The sequence below is a fragment of the Phycodurus eques genome, chromosome 4 (genome assembly GCF_024500275.1).
Source record: "Phycodurus eques isolate BA_2022a chromosome 4, UOR_Pequ_1.1, whole genome shotgun sequence".
NCBI lineage: Eukaryota > Metazoa > Chordata > Actinopteri > Syngnathiformes > Syngnathidae > Phycodurus > Phycodurus eques.
The window spans coordinates 30226329-30249112 of NC_084528.1; the positions used below are offsets into that span (position 1 = coordinate 30226329).

A 22784-nucleotide genomic window follows, 5' to 3' on the forward strand; every position below is an offset into this window, starting at 1 on the left:
AATGCACAATTATGCTTCTAGCCATATGATCGAAGCTTGAAGTATTGTGTATTTTGTAAGTTTTTTTCCCCAAAGAATTATCCTGAAGTTAAGCACTTTATTTGAACACGCAATCAAAACTTATTTTGAGTTGTGTCATTGTCATTTGCTTTTTGTATAACCGAAAGAGAAATCAGATTTTTGTGAAAAAAAACAAACAAATAAATTTATTTGAAGGCCATATCGCTCAGCCCTAGTCCAGGGTGAACCTCACCTCTCACCTGAAGTCAGATCGAATAGGCTCCACCTCAGCCCTGAACCTGAACAGCATTGTGATTGAAATTGATGGCTGGATGAAATTCTATAATATCTCAAGTTACTTAACCCCCACTAGAACCACATGAAAGCTTCCATCGTGTATAGTTCTGCTACTTTCTAAAGTAGGTCTGTATGTCTGCAAGAGAGAATACAAATTGAGTAGGCAAAGAAACTTGGGTTGTACTATATGATATGGATTCATAATTGAGAGTGACAATTAAAGAAGTCTGTATCAAAAGTTTATGGTGCTCTGAAAGTAGTGTCTCCAGAGCTATTTTTCAAACATGATGATATAAAATCTAACTGCTCTCAACTTCTCTGGACTGTGTGAAAACCCAAGCAGGTCCCATAGAGGAATCCCCATGGGAACAACATAGTGTTCGTAAGCAGCATCATTCTATTATTTCACATTTCACACAAAACCATTTCGGTGTTCCAGACATGCATCCATTTTTTTTACACAACTACCTAGTACTGAATACCTTCTTAACTACTTTCACAGACCAAAAAAAGAAAGAAAATGATTATATTTTACAGGTAAATAGAAAAAGCAGCTGTCTTCTTAATTACAGCAACTCACTCAGTTAAAATGACATTTTACATATTGTGTTTGTAAGTTGGCACATCTGCATAGTTTGGGGAAATTGTCATATTCCCATTCTGCTTGATGTTGTTCATGTGCATCCCTGCTCTCTGACCCAGCAGCTGAGCCTCATCTCGGTATCTCTGTGGGGCGCTTCAGACACCTGTGGGTAAATCAATAACAGACTTACGGCACAATGCACGTTTATTTATTTATTTATTATTATTATTATTTATTTTTTTGTCAGTCTTAATCCGTATTTGGATGGTAACTTCTACATGTTTTTCATGCTCTACATATGAATACACTTGTTTGTCCTTGCTTTTGACACGATCTTTTTGTCAGACTATCCAGATGCTGCTTTCACAAATTCACCCGCACCTTTTAACCCTCTCTCCCAATCTCCATAGTGAGTATGTGATTGAAATCTGTTATGCATGACCTTGGGTACATGAGTGGAGACACATACACACACTCAGTCTGACCCCAGGTGTTGCTTTTTCAATGTTAGCCTGGTCTGTTTTTAGACGATATTTTTAGTGGGGTCAATGCAAATAAAAATAAACACATTAGATATACCTATTTTGGTCTCCCTATTTTCAAAGAATAAGCACACAGACACATTCAATATTTGAATCACAGAATTACAAACATTAATACAAAAGACCTGGTCAGAAAGGAAAGGTCCTCATCTTTTCGCATAGCAAGGGCCCAATTGCAATCCCTCTTACTGAAAACACTCAATTTGTTTGGAGGGGGGTGTTGAATATTTCCCATATTTTTAATATTTTTATTTATATAGTTATCCCTTGCTATATTGCAGTTCACAGTACTTCATCATACTTAAGAGTTGCTCCCAGTAGTTTTCATTCTCTTGAGGTACTAAAAATATTACACGCAGTTCTCATTTTGATTCAGTTCAGTACTGCACCACTGAAAACTACAACCACAATAATGAATACATTGTTCAATTCATATTTCTCTGACAGTGTCAATCAAAACTGAGCATCACCTTTGTAAAGGAACAATATTTGATAGAACTCTTTCTTGTACTGGATAATGGTCATAATGTGGTTATGATATTATGTTGCCGTTGAGTTCTTAGTGAATAAGACATGGAAAAAAAGACGTCAGGTGTTGTGCAATCTTTGTCTTACGCAGTCAATACACATTTTGTAACAACTTAACAAATGTTTTAAATGTAAGAGACCCCACACATGATGGTGGAAAAAATAGCCGTGTGTGCTTCCTGCTCTTCGAACGTGTGATGTACTCATGATGACCAATACAGGACCACACACTTAAGGGGTTTTCTTCATCAGATAAATCAACAGTTTTTTGCGTACATCTGCAGTAACAACATTTCACATAATTGCCTGATGGCCATGATATGCAAAAACTGAGCAAATTACTCCCTTGCCATTGGCTTCACCTCCATACCTATGCAAATATTATGCAAATCTAACTTTCCAGAGATTTCCTTATCACAGCGATCCTTAGAGTTGTTGAAATATATGCATATTTACATGCTGAGTCATTGCAAGTAACTTTGGCACACTGATAAGGAGAACTAAACAAACTTTGGAACCCATGATTGGCTTTTTTATTTTATTTTCCCATCAAAGATACAACATTTCCCCAGTCTGGCTTGATGTATGTGTTAAAATTTCTTGAAGCGTCTAAGGATTATTATTCAATAGCAAAGGGAGATCATTTGATATATTACCATGTAATTTGCAGAGTGAATAGTTTTATTTTGATAATTTCCTCTATGCTTGTTATATAATTGACTAATTAAAAAAAAAAAATGTTTTTAATCAGTTTATTTGAAAGGGGACAATGCAGTGTTGTCTCCCTGAGTACAGCGCATTTAGTGGCTTTTATAGTGGACATTTTACAAAGAATTGACTTTTTCATTGCTTGTATACCAAGAGCTGGGTCTCTGGAGTACTTTCTCACTGAAAGCACACAACCAAGGCCCTACTTACTACAGAGAGTAGATATGCGGATATGATGACCTCATCATCATACAGCACAGGAAGCATTATGAAGAAAAAATACAATATGGCATTTATTACAAAATCCTCATCATTATCAAAGCAATTATGTACTATGAATGATTATACATTTTTTTTGATTAAAATACATTACCTTTTTTTTTAACCAAAGTGTTTGCTTAATGCGGGTCTGTTCCTTCTTGAATCTAATATTTCATTATGAGCACTAAACTAAATAATATGTTATGTCTGTCTTTTCACAGATGACCCATCAGAAGCAGATTTATGGCTTCTGAACAGCTGCACTGTCAAAAGTCCTGCAGAAGACCACTTCAGAAACTCAATCAAGTATTGAATTTTCAATGACTTTTTTACTTATTTACCTTGATGAAACGTTTTAATTACTGGTAAATTTTGGTTTACAATCAACCCACCTGGCCACAACAGTTCTCAGAATTGCTAAAAATTGCTAAAACACACACAAGCAGAGAATTGGAAAAAGGGATGTCCATTTGCATAAACACAGTCAAATTAAGCTAGAAACTGTTTTGCATTTTGATTAATTTTCCTCAATCAGGGGCGCACCCACACACAGCGGATGTGCTTATTGTGCTCGTGAAAGCAAAACAATGAGTCACTGGGTTTGTGACAATTTTGGTGTTAAACTGTTGTTAGCTATGCCACCAAAATCGTCTAAAGTGAGTTTAAGTATACTTAAGTGCATTATTGAATGGATCTTATTTTATTTCACAGATCGATTACTGTTGCTTTGAAGCTTTTGCATGAAAGGTTTAGATGATGGAAATTTAGACCCATTTTCAGTAGGTAAAATGCAGGTGAACATTTGTTGGGCACAGGTCTAAATATATTCCTCACACAAGCGCTGTCTGAGAAGCTGTTTTCTTTTTAGATACACACAGTTCTTTAGTTTTTTTGTGTGTTGGTTTAGCCATTTAAAAGATTATTAGTCACATGAAATTGTGTTTTTACCAGTAAAAAGCACAAAAAAACGGAGATTATGTGTTTGCCTTTCATCACTTGAATCTTGCAGGAGGTACAGGATCAGAACAAAAAAACAAAACAATCTTTTCATATGACTGTAAGAACTAATATAAGAGGTGACAGACCTCCTTGCACTGCCTTGTGCTCAGTCACACTCTCACCGCTATGCATGCACCTCCTGGCACGAAAAACACGAGTTCCTAACAACTAACAGTAACACATTTGTACAGAATCGAGCATATTGTTTCATGTTTTAAAAAAAAAAAAAGTCATTTCTGTATTTATTACACATTTAAATTTTGCAATCAAGTGTAACACTGTTAATCATTGTGGAGATATAAGTTCATATTTAGCAGCATGCATTTATAAACATTCATCTGCAGTGTTGTGTAGTAGTGTGTCGTATGGTTCAATTAAATGTAGAATTATGCGCTCGACATGGTCAATTCATGAAAATCAAGTCCGCCAAAATATGTCCACTTGTGAAAGCAATAAATGTTATAGTAATTCACATTTTCTTCTACATAGGTTTTAGCCTCCGATAGTGTGACAGTATGGGAATGTCATACAGCCAGGTAACTGGCAACTTGCCTTAGATATTGGGTCTAACTCGAATACTCAAATACAGTGATCCCCATTCATTGTGGGAGTTGCGAGACCCACCAGACCTACCATAGGCGAGGATCTGCAATATAAAGAGGACATATTAAAAAAACAAAAAACACAGCCTTAAAATACCCCTTCCACACATGTTTTACACATTCAAACTGATTAAAACACATTGTAAATGTTCAAGCCTACCCGCCGACCGCAGTCACCTCCCCTGCTTGCGTGTGTTGCTGCTGGCTTGAACATGCGCGTGGGAGCGCATCTCGTCTGTCGCACGCAGGTCGTAGCAGGCTTGATTTAACTAAACAATCGCTGTAAAATGTAGAAAATCGTGCCATAAATAAACAACTGTTGTAAACTGCAGATTATTCACAGGATAGCCAGAATTTTCCTGATTATTTCCCTGGAAAATATCCGCAATATTGTGTTCTAACAATACCTTATCTATTATTTCAGTATTCCTGTATGTGCCACAAATATGCAACATGAACCATTATATAGGGCTGACTGTTTTTTTTTTTTACATGATACAAAAATGTAATATTGCTACATTTATGCTTTTGTCACAAGTATGTAGATCAATATATTAAGTTTGGTGTGTCCGTGGCTTTGATGACATCCTCAAAGCCATAGACAAACCTCACATCATGCAACGTGTGCTTCACCTTTCTGCGACTTGAAGTGCAATGTGTGAGATCCCTTTGATAATGATGTGTGAGTTGATTTGTGTGTTATAAGACTACGTGCCAATGGCCTGTCGCACACCGATTTGCCGGGACCATTGCAAAAAAAAAAAAAAAAAAAAAAAACTAAAAATGCCAGTTGTGGACTCATACCTGCACACTGCGCGATTTGTGGGATGTTGTTATACTTTAGATCCTTCAGTTCAGCTCATCAAAAATAGGAGGAAAAACAAAAGTGATACCGTTTTAAAAGCATCAAATCGTAGCTCCCTGAATCTTAATTTAAATTGAATCGTCAGGTGGCTGTAGCTTCCCATGCCTAGTGTTGGTTCAAATTTCAGGGATTTTAGTAGAATCTTAGATCCCCTCCATTTTGGTTCAGAGAGGCAGAGGGAAAAGACTATTTGATTAGTTCTGGAGAACTGAGAACACAGCAGTCTTCCCTGCCAAGTGTGGATGTGAATGCTTTGGATGGTAAGCCTGTGAGAAAATGTGAGCAGATGGGGATATGGCTTGTGTACATTGTTCATCCATCAATCTATCCACGATATATTCATCTTATCCTGTACGATTTTCCTGGGTGCTGGGGCTTATCCTAAATCTACAAACACTTACTAGGTGTCAGCGCATTGTTTAAAAAGACCATTGGTCAATATAATATTCTACTTCTTAGTGTGGATAATGACGTGTAGGTATGCATGTTTTAATTGCCAAAATGCATAGTTTAAATCAGTGTCGCACAGCTTTCAAATCAATGACAGCAGATTGTGTTACAGAAACTGTTGCTCACCACCGTGTAATTAAACAGCTCTGTTTATGCTTGTGTTTTTTTCTTTTTTTTGCATGTGTTGAATTTCTCCACTTGGCTGTCTCTAGTAATTTTTATTATCAAGAGAATGTTTCCTTAATTAATTAGAACCAAACTCAGAGTTCTGTACCTCCGTTTTTAAAATACATCAATCCCCCTGTTTTATTTAAATTCATTTCATTATCATTTTAATATTTATGAACCAACCACAAGAGAGTAAGGGGAAGAAAAAAAATTTTTTTTTAAATTGAAAAGGGACACCCAACACAGAATGAACTCTTGGAATAAGTCCAAATTGTATATGCTTTGCTTATATTGTGTATTTAGCCAGATGTTTGCTGTGGCGTTGCAAGTAATTACTATGGCCGCGAGGAACTCTCTTGGCAGTGTTGTCTTGGCAGATGTTGGACTTTTCCCTCTTTGTCATCAATTGTGTGTAAACCACTTGTTTTTTTAAGTATGTTGTTTGGAAAACTTTTATGTACGTGAACCTTTTTTGCTTAATGATTTTTGTTTTGTTTTTACGTTGTGTTTATTTAATTTTAATTGTATTATCTTGATGACTGAATATATACACGTTCATGTACAGATTACAATTAATGTAATCATCCTTTACAGTTATACAAGCAGAGTAACACAAACAGCATTTGACATTTATCGAGCTCATTTTATTTTATTAGACTTAAATGACACAAGTAAAATCAGCAGATAAGTATATTGTTAACATCTCACAGTTCCTGGCTGCTCAGATCGCTAAGTTATCTTATTATAGTGATGCAGCCTCAAAACTGCTGTGATTTGATTCATCCTTGCATCCTTTGCAATCATTCTAAAATGATAAATAACCAGTATTGGATTGATTGTACAGTATTATGCAACTACTAACTACCGCATTTTCACGACCATAAGGCGCACCGTATTAAAAGGCGCAGTCTCAGTTATGTGGTCTATTTCTGTATTTAACACATACATAAGGCGCACCGTATTATTGAGCGCAGACATGGTAAAACATACGCTAGCTTAAAACATACGGTAGCATGCGTGCACGCTAAAACAATGTTTTTAAAAAGTCAGCGGGAGCAAAACTGAGTTCGGTTGTACTTTATTGAAGTATTACACAATGTACTCACGTTATTTTTTTATCAATCCTCAACCACAAATCCATCAAAGTCCTCATCTTCTGTATCCGAAATGAACAGCTGGGCAAGTTCTCCATCAAACACGCCAGGTGCCCTCTCGTCATTGTCTGAGTCAGTCTCGTTGCCGTGCGGCTCCTCAGAAATGATGCCGGCTTTTACGAAAGCTCGAACAACAGTGCAAGCAGACACGTTAGCTCAAGCGTCCACAATCCATTCACAAATTGTAGCGTAAATCGCCTGGCACTGCCTCCTAGTCTTAGTAAAGCTGTGTCCGCCATCTGTCATCCATCGCTCCCTCGCCGCTCGCAACTTCACTTTGAACGCCCTGTTTACACCGATGTCCAGAAGTTGGAGTTCCTTCATCAAGCCTCCCGAAATGATGGCAAGCTCCGAGTTATTGCACTCAGTCGAATGGTGAATGTAGAGACGCTTCTCCCGGCTGTTCTTTGCTCATTAATCCATTGGTCGAGTTGGTCTTCCAACTCGGGCCACCTCACCTTGTTTCCGCAGAAACTCAGGTTCGTCTTGACGTTTTCCTGCTTCCTCCAATTGCGAACCATGGATTCGTTGACCTTGAATTCTCTCGTGGCTACTCTATTCCCATGTTCCTCCGCGTAACTGATGGCTTGTGCTTTGTAAGCAGGTCTCTTCGTAGGTGCCATTTTTGGGGGTCCTCAGCCAAACCGATGTTGTTTTGCACAATGCACACCCCGGCGCTATATACCTACTCGGGACGTGCCTTGAGCGTCCTCTGTCACGCGCACCCTTTCCCCGTTTACGTCCGCATGCTGTCCTCAGTCACGTCCGCCTTTCCTCTATATAAGCAGCGCGTCGGCAGGAAATGCTCCCAGTCAGTCAAGCGGAGCACTCATCGAAGTCACACAACAACATTTACAGATTTTGGAACTCGGTGCATACATAAGGCACGCCGCATTATAAGGCGCCCCGTCCATTTGGGAGAAAATGTAAGACTTTTAAGTGCGCCTTATGGTCGTGAAAATACGGTACTCCTGCTGTCTGGTAATGTGTATTGAAGTGGGCCCACTGGGCGGTTCAGAAGGCTCACATTTAAAGTAATACTGCCCCAACACGGTTTCACCACTCATGAATTGGCAGCAACCCGAGTTGAGATTCGTCCTTTTTCAAGCAATGGCCGAACGACACACAAACACTATCTTGCCAAAGGCAAAAGCTAAGCAGAGCTAAAATGACGTTGGATGTGCAGTTTCGCTTTAGCTAACAGTGTAATCAACCTTAGATTAACCGTTCAGATAATTGGCACATACTGTACTTGGCTGTCCATCTAAATTGTCAACAGGTACTAGGTTTTTTTTGCCTTTTGGAATGTGTCTGCTGTATGCAGCTTGGTAATGAAGTGCCTCCATTAATTAAACTTATGATCTCTTATTGGGGCTTTGGTGCAGTTCACACTTGGATTGATTTTTTTTCTAAACTAAAATTTAGATTTGGACACATCTGGGGGTTTACTCGAAGACTTAGCAAATAGCAGCCCCGCCCCTAAAGGCTTCTTTATACTTGCGCGGATGGTGACCGCGCTGACGTCACTGCGGCTGTCCCTCGCGTAGTTTACCTTTATACTCGGGCGCAACCCACGCGCGCTATTTTGAAAGTGTGCTGCAGTTCTCCTCCAAGTCGGGGGTGTCGCTACGGCTGGTATTGGCTAGGACACCACAGGGTAGAGTTTCCTTTGCATTTTTTGTTGCCATTTCCGGTAGCCGTTTTTACTTTCCTTTCAGTAACAAGGAACAAAGCAACAACAATGCCGACCGCGACAGAACAAATAGACCTAGATGACCAGATGATACGTTTAATTATGCTGCAAAATCGATCGTATGTAGAACCAAGGAGCACGCTGGTACGTCATCAGGGTTAACCCTAAAATGGACCAATCACGAGAGATGATCTCCGCGGCGTTCGACGTGCAGGAACTATTTTTGTCTACGCAGAGGTGCTGCGCGGGGCAATTCGTAGGTCACGTGATACAAAGCGGGCGTTGTCGGACGCGCGACCGCAGGAGTATAAAGAGGCCTTAATTGTCATTGTAACACAAAGCCGTACTTGTGTTCGCATACACTACAAAGATGGTGGATGGATAGCGTAGTGGCTCATTTGCAAGATGGTGGATGGGTAGCGTTGTGGCTCATTTGCATGAGACAGGACAGCCCCCTCCATAATTGGCTTCTTGAAACATACTGTTAAGAGAGGTGGAAATGCACTATTATTTTCTTGATCCTTGTGCTATTTTGACCGAAGCATGTCATGGGTCCCCTGTAACAATTTATTTGGAGCAAAATGGCATAGGATACCTCTTTTTAGGAAATCCTTGTAGATTGTTGTAGTGTAGATTGTTAGCAGGTATGCCTTACTTTAACAGTGAAGCATTGTTTCTGCCTTAAAGTTTTTTTCTAAACTAACGGAGAGTGTGACTGACATTAAGGCCAGTAATGTTTCCTATCCTCTGTCATGTTTTATAAACAGTCCAAAATGCGTATTGACCTTTAGTTTTTTTTTTTAACTCAGGGCAGTTGTTTTAAGTCTGTGTTTACTGACTCCCATAGACAAGATGTGGATTTGTAGTCGACCAGACACGCACACACACGACTGCTGCTGGGGGCTGGTTTTGGTACAGCCCAGGGATTGGCATTAAATATGTCAGTTCTGCAGGGCATTAGCCTACATTTCAGGGTACACACAAACATAAATCTTAATCGAGAAGGACCAAGATGGGCAAAGGGAAACTGCAGAGAGGGGATGTGAATAGTGTTTTCCCGAGTTCAGGTACCAATGTGTTGGTTTCAGCAGGCCTGGGGCCACACAAAAGTCAAGGCTGAACCATACAAGGCCTTGTCTTAATGTCCTCTATTGTATTGTCAACATGTGATCTGCCGTCTCTTGTGGTAAAGTATTGAAACAGAGTAATATTTTAATAATGAAATATGAAAATATATCATTTTTTAAAGCTGAATTTTAGAAAAAAAAGGTTTTGTAAGTCAGTTTATGACCTGATTTTTCACATGAGAATTTGCATTGGGACAAAAAGGATTTAAGATTATATTTTGAAGCAACAAAAACATGCTTATGCCAATTCTGAGCAGATATAACAACCGTGATGAAACATAACTCATGCTCATCCCCAAAGGTTGGGGGACAAGACAACTGGACTGTTCTTGTTTGTCTCAACAAACAAGAACAGTCCACTTGTCTTGATTCAACCTTTGGGGATTACCGTGACCTTGCTGACTGAAAATCAACACGGACATAACTCATGCTGCCAGTGCTGAACATGTTCAAGTTGGGAAAGTGAAAGTTATTCTCTGTTGTCGGCTTATTTTGTTCTTGTATAGAGATGGTAAGGTGAATTGCCACATTTGATTCAATATGATGTGAGCCGGCACAACAAGCATTTTTTCTCTAGTGTTGTGACCAAAGTCAACGATGTCAGATCTCTAATATATCCATTGTAAAGACCTTGAGGCTTTGGTCCTTGCCTGTTATGAATGTGCAAAGGTTATTACTGAATAGATGCCTTCCCATGTACCGCTTGGAACCACACTTGCGTTTTTCCCCTATTCAAGTCTACCTTGTAAGTAGTAATGATTTTCACATGAAATATTAAAAATTGCCTTCAAAGGTTCAAGTACAATACTGTGAGCCTTGAACACGTGTCAACTGAAGATAAAATGTTAAAATGAGTCGTAGTATAAGAGCTTCACCAAGGTTTGTACTCCCTTTTAGGTACCTAACGTCTGCATATACTTGAAGTTTTTCATCATTAACCAAGATACTTAGGATATCTGATATTACTGCAGAAAGTCTTTTTACATTTGAGGCCCTTCCTCATTCAGGGAAATTAGGACCTTTTGAATCAGTGCGTATTGAGGGGGTTTTAACAGAGCGTTTGGTAATAATCAGGTCAGCATCTATCATTCTAGACCAAGGTGGGCTTATCCGTTTAAAGTAATGCACCTTTTGTCAGGGCAGATTATATCACTCGGCTATGTGTTTAACCTTCAAGACATTCAGCCCCAACAACAGTCAAATAGAATTTTGCGCAATGGATGTACGATGGAGTAAAATAACATTCTTAGTTTTTTTTTTTTTTTTTTTTTTTTTTTTTAAAAGCTCGTTCATCAGAACTGTGTTAGGCAAAGCAGGCATCAGAAGGGATGAAGGTAATGTGATGGAAGGCTAATAATGTTTAAATCCCTGTTCCTAATGGACTTGACTTTTATCAGCTCTGTTGGCTTTGAATGGCCAGGTATTAGTTGCTCTCATTTCCAGAGGCACTGAAAAGTTTTACAGGCTTTCAGTAATGGAATGTCAAGTCAGAGGACGTTGAGTTTATCAGCACTGTTACAGCATCAACTTTGCTCTTTTCATCAGTTTTTAGCCTGTAACTTCATGAAGGGTATGGAAATTTTGCACAGCCTTGCTTTACTGTAAACAGATTTCATTTTCCTTGCTGATAAACATGTTTTTCTATAATACTCCCTAAATGGATTGTATTTTTAGCTTTGTGCATAGTATTTGCGCCAATCCGTATTTCCCATTTTTGCAATGCTTTGGATTTTTATTATACTTATGTTACAAGTTGGTTTGATGATTTGAAACATTTGTGTTTCAGATCATTAAACCCACTTGAATATCTCACAAAGACAATCAAAAATAAATATAAAATGCATTTTCTAAATGAAAAAAACAAAAAATCCAAACCTATATGGCCTAATGTAAAAAAAGTAGTTGCCCTTGACTCTAATAACAGATTGTGCAACCCTTGGCAACAATAACTAACATCAAGCATTGCCAAAATTGTAGATGAGTCTTTCGCTTTGCTGTGGAGGAAATATAACGATTCTTCATTGCAGAATTATTTTAACTTTTTCATTTTGAAGGGTTTTTGAGCATGAACTGAGCGTTTCACGTCATATCACAGTATCTCAATTGGGTTAAAGTCCGGACTTTGATTTGGCCACTCCAATACTTTCATTTAGTTTTTATTGAGTCATTCAGAGGTGGATTTGCTGCTTGTCACGGCCATCTTGGTGTTGTCCATGTTTTCAAAATGGTCCACTTGATGATCCCCATTAGTTGGCAAAGAAGGAGGGGAAAGAAAATCACTCGGAGCTAGGTCAGGTCAGTTATGCCCCTTTTTCATATGACCTATTCTACCCCCAACCAGCCTCGTTCTGCCCGGTGTGGTCGCGTCTCCATTACACTTTTTCGAGGCCGAGCGGTGACAATTGCACCGCCTTTCAGGGCTTCCTCCGACCTGGTTCTAAAGTGCAGGCCGAGGAGGGCCGTGACGTAACTGTCATCTGATTGGCCGACAGATCTCGGCGTTTCTTTAAGCGCGGTAACTTGTCACTTTCATAATCACGGTGTCTAAAGGCTGCCACACACCGAGCGCCGCCACCGAACCCGACTGAACCGTTGCGCAGCGTGCGTGATTAGGCGACTGTTTTCATGAGTGGCCGATCAGTCTGCCACTGATTTTGCCGCAATTCAAAATTTCAATCGTCGTCTTAACGTCGCTGCAGATAACGCATATCACATTTCTGGGTTTAGTGAGCCGCGCCACATCTAGCCATATGAATAGTATGTCAAGCATAAAATATTGTTTTACATCAATACTTAACTATATTCATAATGTATAATGTACCTGTGGATAAAAAAAAGCACAGAATTTACACGAACGTATGTACACGTTGGGTTCGTTCAAATAAATGGAGCCACTCAGCATCCTTTCAAATATCCACACTGTCACTTTTATGTACACCCTCTCTCTTTAGCAACCTGCTTCTCCCTTAACTATTAATCTGTATTTTTATGGTTTAGTGAATGAAATAAAATACTGAATTATACTGCCTCCACAGCATCAAACGCCTGTACAGGTTCACCGGGCCTTCACTTATGAATCACTCGCGATGGTCCGGTCCTGTCGGGTTCGACCAGGCCGCGCAGTTTCCGGCAGGCTTAAAGCAGCTTTTGTTCTGTGGTCGACTGAGGAGGTGTGGGCATTTTGTCCATTCTTTTGATTGATGCCTGTTGTAATGGAAAAGCAACGGAGGCCGAGTGAGGCCAGGGTGTGACCAAGCCGTTCTGGAACTTGTAATGGAAAAGCGGCATTAGAAAGGCTGCTCCAGCACGGCGGCTTTGTAAACATGCCGGTTGATCATCTGGTCCACATTGCAGAGTAAAACTCAAATTTTGTAGTAATAGTCAATAGTGAGAGGTTTAGTTTGTGTTTGTGATATGTTTTCTGACACAAGTCCCGGAGCTTTTCTGGCACACTTTGTATACAGCCCGAGTAGATTTTGGCTAAGGGAGATTATTAGGGTTCCAAAAAAATTCTGCCCCAGTGAAGGATCTGTTGTCATTATTTTAGACAGGTTCCAACATCTTCAGAAATAAATCACCTTTATAATCCATCCTATACCTCATGCAGCGGTTAAAGCTTTTATCATGGACTCGGGATGTGTATAACAATCGATTTGTCTTTGAAAACGTGTTGATTTTGTGGAATTATGTATTGAAGCAGTAGGGGGCATAATGAACTGCACTACTCATTTGCAGAAAAAAAGGAAGAAAAACAAAGTTACCAATGGGAAGTTGAGCTACAGCCACAGACCTAGGCAGAATTATTCTAAACCATCCTCAAGTTTATGCCATCTCAAATTAATCTAAAAATAACGTTGGTTGATATTTAAAAGTCGATCCCAAACCAACAGCCTTATTCCCTGTTCAGTCAGATGGTATTAAACTTTTGTTTGTCTATATGGCTTCATTCATGGTCCATTTTAAGAATTAGCTTCATGGCTGTTTCAATAAATGCTTTTTTTTTTTAAATGTTTTGTTGAATGGTGACGATAGAACCTACATTTGGACCTCAATATAAATTACATTTTAAGATGTCTATTTCACTGCAAGACATGTTAAAGTCAGTTTCCAAATTGAGGGAAGTCAAATCCCACACATGCACAAACTGGTGTTCTTCTGTGTCCATGTGTCGTTGTGTTACTCTTGGGATGTGTGTGTGTGTGTACATGAGTGTTTGGTGAAATAAATGGCTGCATAATCACTGCCTGTCACATTGTGACTGTGGCTTTTATAAGGCTTTTCAGAACAGCAGTCACAAACAACCCCAGGCTTTTATCCGTTCAGTCTCAGACGGTTGGTTGCTTTTAAGACACCCCACAGGGTTCCAGCATTTTTTTTCCAGCTGATTCTCGATTGTGGGTTGAAGCCATTAGAGGCCAAGTTAATATAGGATTGGAGATAAAAAGGGGACCTTTCACCCTGGTGTATTGCAAATGACTTAGTCTGTACAGTTGAATCCCAAGTCATATTTTGCATTTTGTAAAGGGATTGAGTTGGAGTTTAGTTTCGGTGCTTTAAGGAATGATTTCATCCACATTGAAGGGCTCAGTGAGCATATTGGCCATTTTAGCTTCTAAAGGAACGTGACAAAGATAAGAGTAGAAGTTTTGAAACAATAAGTTTTAAAACTAGGCTAAGGCTTTTTTATGAAGCATATCTGAATGTGAAGTAATTTTAGCAATGCTCATTCATTTGTTGTTGTAATATCACCAATATTTTTATGTGATTGTGTTTTGAAGGTTAAAACTACATGGCTCTTTCTGAAGCTTGCTAAAGAACACTTTATTTTTTAGTAGGCAGTAATTAAGTTTTTTAAAAACATTTTTTTAACCATTTTCTTGTGATGGAAATATGTATTGTATCAAATGTTCTTAGAGCAGTTGGTTAAAATGATTATTTCAGAATATCTCTGATATGTTAGACCCAGTTCAGCTGTGACGGAAAGTGGAGGGGAAATAGACGTTTTTTTTTCTTTCCTTTTTTTATATAGTCTGCATTCGCCCTTTAGGATAGGACAGGATTAGCAGTGTTTCATGTTAATAGCTTTCTCTCCTTCTGGAGAAGGAGTCTCAATGTTGTGTGAGCTTTTAAGAAACGAGGGAGAGCTAAATCTCTCAGTGAGGTTGGATGGACTTGTCACGTGACTGCTTCACAGAAAGCACTGACATCTTAATAAAAGACGTTGACACCCGAATGACTGAAAGTGGATTTACATTTTCGAGAGAGCAGTTTTCGTAGTGTCTCATTCCAAAGTTTACCATTTCTGTAAAGCATCTTCAGAAATTTTAATAATATATAAAAAATCTATTGTAATCATATCTGATTTAGCCATACAAACTACGATTTGGCTGTAAATTTGTATTCAAATTAAGTGGAAAACAATATTTACCATTAGGCATTGTAGAAATAATCGGGTTCCTGGTCCAAAATATTGGTGCCATAAAATGTTACTTGAAATATTGCCAACAGATTTAAGTAGTGCTGGGCGATATGGCCTAAATTATGTGTTTTGTGGACTTGGAGAAGGCGTTCGACCGTGTCCCTTGGGGGGTCCTGTGGGGGGTGCTTCGGGAGTATGGGGTACCGAACCCCCTGATACGGGCTTTTCGGTCCCTGTACGACCGGAGTTAGCGTTTGGTCCGCATATCCGGCAGTAAGTCGGACTGGTTTCCGCTGAGGGTGAGACTCTGCCAAGGCTGCCCTTTGTCACCGATTCTGTTCATAACTTTTATGGACAGAATTTCAAGGCGTAGCCGAGGCGTAGAGGGGATCCGGTTTGGTGGCCTCAGTATTGCATCTCTGCTTTTTGCAGATGATGTGGTTCTGTTGGCTTCATCGAGCCGTGACCTCCAACTCTCACTGGAGTAGTTCACAGCTGAGTGTGAAGCGGCTGGGATGAGAATCAGCACCTCCAAATCTGAGACCGTGGTCCTCAGTCGGAAAAGGGTGGCGTGCCCTCTCCAGGTCGGGGATGAGTTTCTGCCCCAAGTGGAGGAGTTCAAGTATCTCGGGGTCTTGTTCACGAGTGAGGGAAGAATGGAGCGGCAGATCGACAGGCGGATCGGTGCAGCGTCTGCAGTGATGCGGACTTTGTATCGATCCGTTGTGGTAAAGAAGGAGCTAAGCCGAAAGGCGAAGCTCTCGATTTACCGATCGATCTACGTTCCTACCCTCACCTATGGTCACGAGCTGTGGGTCGTGACCGAAAGAACAAGATCCCGGATACAAGCGGCCGAAATGAGTTTCCTCCCCAGGGTGTCCGGGCTCTCCCTTAGAGATAGGGTGAGAAGGTCGGTCATCTGGGAGGATCTCAGAGTAGAGCTGCTGCTCCTCCGCATCGAGAGGAGCCAGATGAGGTGGCTGGGGCATCTGATTTGGATGCCTCCCGGACGCCTCCTTGGTGAGGTGTTCCGGGCACGTCCCACCGGGAGGAGACCCCAGGGGTGACCCAGGACACGCTGGAGAGAATACGTCCTTCGGCTGGTCTGGGAACGCCTAGGGATCCCCCCCAGAAGAGCTGGATGAAGTGGCTGTGGAGAGGGAAGTCTGGACGTCCCTGCTAAAGCTACTGCCCCGCAACCCGACCTCGGATAAGCGGTACAAAATGGATGGTTTTAAGTGTGCAAATAAGTTCAACACTTTAAAATGATGAAAATAAACACTGATGATACTAGCCAGTCAACTTGAAGGCTACCATAGCATTCGACGTGTCAAAATCATCAGCATCCACATTTTAATTGTGCTCAGTCTACCATCTCGACCAACTTCAGCTGTTGACACAGTAATTGCATGTTTCAAAAACGACTTGCAAAGTACTGTTTCAACATTTAATGTCCCTCATGTGCTTCTTTTTGACGTCCAAATTTAATTGTTGTTACTGTTGATCTCTACCATACAAGATGGCACCTGCACTAAAATGGCATAGCAATAACATAGCCTAATTAAACTACAAACAAATCTCACTATGAGCAATAAATGTATTCTATCTGTGACCACTTTTTGTCCAATGTACTACTAAAAAATCATTTTACAATTACCGCAATTTCTCGTGTGTAATGCGCATTATTTCCCCCCAAAAAATTGTCAATAGTGCGCATTACACATTAGGTGTAGGAGGGGGGGCATTTTATAAATGTATGCCTCCATCTAGTGGTTATGAAAAAGCTGTACACTTTCATTCCAAAATGCCACAGTCACCTCGAGGCTATAAAAAAAAGTGGAGCCAACACTTGCATTCCAATATGACAGGGGTACATATGACTGCATATATGTACAGTTTTGCTCATGAGTTTACACACCCTGGAAGAATTTGTGAAATGTGTTTTATTTATTTATTTATTTTTTTTAAATAAATATGACTGACGACTGAACAACAACAAACCTCAATAATTTCTTTATGGTTATGTTTTGTTTAATGATAATGCTTTTCTGAAATGCTTGAACGTTTAATTTGAATCCCATTAAAATAAAATTAAATGTGTTTTGCCTGGTCCTTCATGTTTTCTTTTAAGAATTGTACCCATCTTACAAATTCTGCCTGGGTAATCAAACATTTGAGCACAACTGCATGTTTTTTAAATTTACTAAATAAATAGGGCTGTGAATTGAAAAATAAGAGCAAGTAAATTAAAAAAAGGATTATGTGTTCAAATTAAGTGCTTCAGAATAATTCTTTGAAAAAATTCACAAAATATAAATAGTCTTGATCATATGGGTAGAAGCAAAATCATGCATTGTAAAAATGCATTATACATAGGTAGAAGGGTATTCCTGAATTATGAGGTCAATTTTGGGGGTGCGTATTATACATGGGTGCACATTATACATGAGAAATTACGGTACCTGTTTTCATGGATGAGAAACTTTGTATCTGTATTTTGCCTCAGGACCCTGTTGTGACTCTTTGGGCTGCATTTAATAAAGACATTCTTTTTACAGGCCTTTTACAACCTCACACCTTTTCTCCTCTCACTATTGACTATTACCATAAAAACTGAATTCATCAGCTCTCTCTCTGACCAGCTACAGCATACTGTGTGTGGGTGTTCATAATTAACCGGCTGTCAGTGAAAATGGAGGTCATTTTTCTTACAATTAAGTTGGTTCTACTTTGCCAAATGTTTTACTTTGCCAAACGTTTTTGATGTAAGCAGCTGTTATATGAGAGTCCTTAATTTTAATTTTGAGTAACAGTGTATAAAGAAATGTTTTTTTTTGTTGCCACAAATAATTAGTAGTGTTATTGTTGAAAGCACAAATGGCATTATTCCAGGAATTAAGCAGATGCAGAAGGTCTGATCAACCTCACAGAGACAAATACCGTATTTTCACGACCATAAGGCGCACTTAAAAGTCTTACATTTTCTCCAAAATGGACGGGGCGCCTTATAATGCGGCGCGCCTTATGTGTGTACCGAGTTCCAAAATCTATAAATGTTGTGTGATGAGAGCTCCGCTTGACTGACTGGGAGCATTTCCTGCCGACACGCTGCTTATACAGAGGAAAAGCGGACGTGGCTGATGACAGCATGCGGACGTATAGTGGGAAGGGTGCGCATGACAGAGGATGCTATAGGCACAACCCCAGTAGATATATAGTATGTGCATTGTGCAAAATATCATCGGTTTGGCTAAGGACCCCCGAACATGGCACCTACGAAGAGACACGCTTACGAAGCACAGTTTAAACTGCAAGCTGTCAGTTACGTGGAGGAATATGGGAATCGAGGAGCCGCGAATTCAAGATCAACAAATCCATGGTTCGCAAGTGGAGGAAGCGGGAAAACGAGCTTCGCCAAGTCAAGAAGACGAAGCAGAGTTTCCGCGGAAACAAGGCGAGGTGGCCCGAGTTGGAAGACCAACTCGAGCAATGGATTAATGAACAAAGAACAGCCGGGAGAAGCGTCTCTACAGTCACCGTTCGACTGAGGGCAATAACGCTTACAGAAGTAATGAAAAGCGAACATTTTCAAGGAGGTACGTCTTGGTGCTTTCGTTTTATGAAACGGCGCCATCTATCCATCCGGGCAAGGACTACCGTGGCACAGCAACCTCTGGCGGATTACAAGGAAAAGCTGGCCATCTTCTGCTCCTTCTGCAGTAAAAAGATTGCAGACAAATACATCCAGCCTTCCACATCACCAACATGGATGAGGTACCGCTAACTTTCGCTCACTTTCGACATCCCGGTTAACCACACTTTAGAGAAGAAGGGGACCACCACGGTAGCGATACGCACAACGGGGCACGAGAAGTCGGCTTTTACTGTTGTGCTTGGTTGCCATGGTAATGGACAAATACTGCCACCTATGATGATTTTTAAGACGACGCTGCCTAAAGAAAAGTTTCCAGCCGAAGTCATTGTTAAGGCCAATCAAAAGGGCTGGATGGACGAGGAGAAAATGAGAGAGTGGCTGAGTGAGGTGTACGTAAAGAGACCGGTTGTTTATTTTCCACTCGTCACCGTCCGTCCCTGTTGATCTGTGACTCCATGCGCGCCCATCTCACAGCCGCTGTGAAAAACCAAGTGCAGCAAATGAACTCGGAGCTTGCCATCATTCTGGGATCCTTGACGAAGGAACTCCAACCACTGGACATCGGTGTAAACAGGGCGTTCAAAGTTGCGAGCGGCGTGGGAGCGATGGATGACAGATGGCGAACACAGCTTTACTCAGACTGAGAGGCAACGCCGGGCGAGTTACGCCACCATATGTGAATGGATTGTGGATGCTTGGGTTAAGGTATCTGCTTTGACTGTTGTCCGAGCTTTCGCGAAAGCCGGCATCATTTCTGAACAGCACCCCGGCATTTTTTATTTTTGTGGTTACCAAATTATAAAAAATTAACTAATGAAACTGGTCTCGACTAAAATGATGGTACCCTTAACATTTTGTTGCATCATCTTTTGAGGCAATCACCACAATCAAAGGATTTCTGTAATTATCAGTGAGACTTCTGCACTTGTCAACAGGTATTTTGGCACACCCCTAGTGAGCAAACTGCTCCAGTTGTCTCAGGTTTAAAGGGGGCCTTCTCCAGACCGAATGTGTCAGTTGCTTCCACAGATGTTTAACAACGCAGTTAGCTAACGCAAATTCTGTAGTTTTCCATAACCTTTGGTTTTGATATGATTGTACCTCTGTGTAGTCCAACTGAATGACTGATCTTCGAAAAAGTCATGTTAGGAGAAACTCTGTGTGTGTGCGGGGGGGATTATGTAAATCAACCTCCCTGTTGTGTCACAACAGCGACCCAATAATTACTATACAAGAAAAAGTGACTTTTCAATATGTTCCATCAAAAGGTTGTGCAAGAACTTGGACAATTTGGGGAAGCATGCATTTTATTGGACAACGATAACGTGTTTTTCTGGCAGAGCTGTTAAAGTTAGAGAGTTGAGAAGAGTACATTTTGATGGGTTTCAGGTGCTCTAGCTTTCTCCTTCAGGTCATTTTTCTCTCAGCTGGTGATGACAGATGAGCACAAGGTCACACCATTACTGCTCTCTGTCTATCAGTTTCGCCCTCACTTATCCTCACTTCACTTTTACAACTTCACTCACTCTGGCCACTCTAGTCTTCCACATCCTTTACTCTAAACTGTCCACATTTTTCCATGTGTGCTTGTTTCTTGACTTGGGTTTCAACGTTGACGCCCCTGAGATACATCAAACTCATTTTAAAAACTTTGTTGCAGCACCTTTGGCTTTTATTACAGCCATCAGTCTTTTTGGGTGCAAGTCTATCAGTGTGGCACAATTAGCCTATTCTTCTTTGCACAAACGCTCAAAATATGTCAGATTGCGACTGCATCTCCTGTGTGCAGCCCTCTTCAGAGTACCCCATAGGTGTTGGATTGGGTTCAGGTCTGGGCCATTGCAAACCTTTAATTCTTCTTCTTAAGTTCTTAATTCTTCTTTTGTTTATTTGGTAGTGTGCTTTGGGTCACTGTCATGCTGAAAGATGAAGTTCCACTTATAGCAGAAGCCCGAAGGTTTTGCACTCACACAAACTGTTTTTTGGAATTGTTCGTAATTGCCTCCATCTTGACAAAGGCCTCAGTTCAGGTTGGGGAAGAAAAAAAAAGAAAAAGGAAAGCCCCACAGCATGATGCCGCCACCATCGTGCTTCACATTACGTGTTCTTTTGATGATGAGCAATGTTGTGTTTGCACCAAACATTACTTTTGTAATTCTGGCCAAAACGTTTAACCTTGGTTGCACTGGAGCATAGCACATGCATTTGGAAATTTAAAGTGTTTAAAATAGGCTTTACACGATCAGGATTTTTGGGGCCGATCACCGATCAGCAAGTTTAAAAAAAACGATAACCGATCCGATCACAAGATGGAGCAATGTGTCCATTTACATTACTTGTTCATTTATTGTATATACTTGTGTACTTTATGACTTGGTCATTTATTATACATACAATATTGTATTTACTGTATACTGAGTACTGTATCCATCCATCCATCCATCCATCCATCCATTTTCTGTATCGCTTATCCTCACTAGGGTCGCGGGCGTACTGGAGCCCATCCCAGCTCAAAATTATTCTCTAGCATTTTAGACAAAAGTTAAAACATCAATGACCTCTAGGGGCATTCAAGGATTGGCCACTGACATAAGTTTAGGTCAGATCAACATTACAGCATGACAGAAATTATGGCTGCTAACTTTACTGTAATTAAATTACTTTATTGGAATTAAATGACTTTAATAAATACTGTTAATGACATACTTAGTCTACTTTTTCACTGTCCCGGCTATATGGACGGGTGTTCTCCAGAGTTTGCGTCCATTTGGCTTTTCCTTTATTTTTTTTTCACGCTGCGTTGCTTGAAAGCGGCGTGCGCCTCCTTGTGTACATTCTTCAGGTGCCCGATCAAATTTGTGTTGAAGCATTTAGATGACGTTCCCCACAACGTACGTCAGTTGTGCACAGACTGCAAATAACTTACGTGTTGTTTGTCTGAGACACCGCAAAATAGTCCCACACCGACGACGTGTTTTTTTCACCAACAAAATTTAAAAACGTAGAACAATATTGCAGATTTAGCAACGGAGTACGTTGAACTAGTGAATTTCCCCACTGTGGGATCTATATAGTCTTCTTTTTTTCTTTTTCTTAAGTGACAGAAGTATAACAGCGTGTATGTTAAAATTAGTTTGATGTCATATAGATGGTTGACAGGTGGTTTTGACAGATTCAGAATGGTATGCATTGATTTAACCTTTGACCTAGCTACTTAAGCCATCTTGGATGGCGTATCATTCCAAATCAGTAGCAGCCTTGCATCGACAGATATTTTTTGAGGAAAATCCTTGAAAAATGCAACTGATAGACAATTAATTTTGGACAATTTTTGCCACCAATGGTCTTATGCAACATGTCAGATAGCAATCAAAATCATACGACATCGGCGTTCAATAATCTCCAAAACTTTGAATCTTACAGTACAGAAACAGTTGTGCTCTGAGGAGCCTAAACGATGGAGATGAAACTAATGGTACCATATCCCATGTTGTGGTGATTGGTCATTTAAAGTAATTCCCTCTCCAAAGCATATACATCCTCTGTACTAGTCATTTATCTGATGATGGTTTCATATAGCGATGATCCAGTTACACCATCTTACTACCATGAAAAAAATCTAACTGATTCAAAAATACCATATTGTCTACCAACCTAAGCAACCCACAACAAGAAAATAATAATAATGAAAAATAATGCTTCAAAATATATAAGTATATTGACTTGGTGCCTT

General features: G+C 40.1%; 1 protein-coding gene across 1 annotated transcript in view; it reads left to right on the forward strand.

Moving 5' to 3' along the window:
- The window catches only part of cdkal1 (CDK5 regulatory subunit associated protein 1-like 1), a 212621-nt gene that overhangs the window by 27510 nt on the left and 162327 nt on the right, over nt 1–22784 (forward strand). The window contains 1 exon segment of the mRNA XM_061675218.1: nt 3141–3225. Within this exon segment, the coding sequence (XP_061531202.1) occupies nt 3141–3225 (85 nt within the window).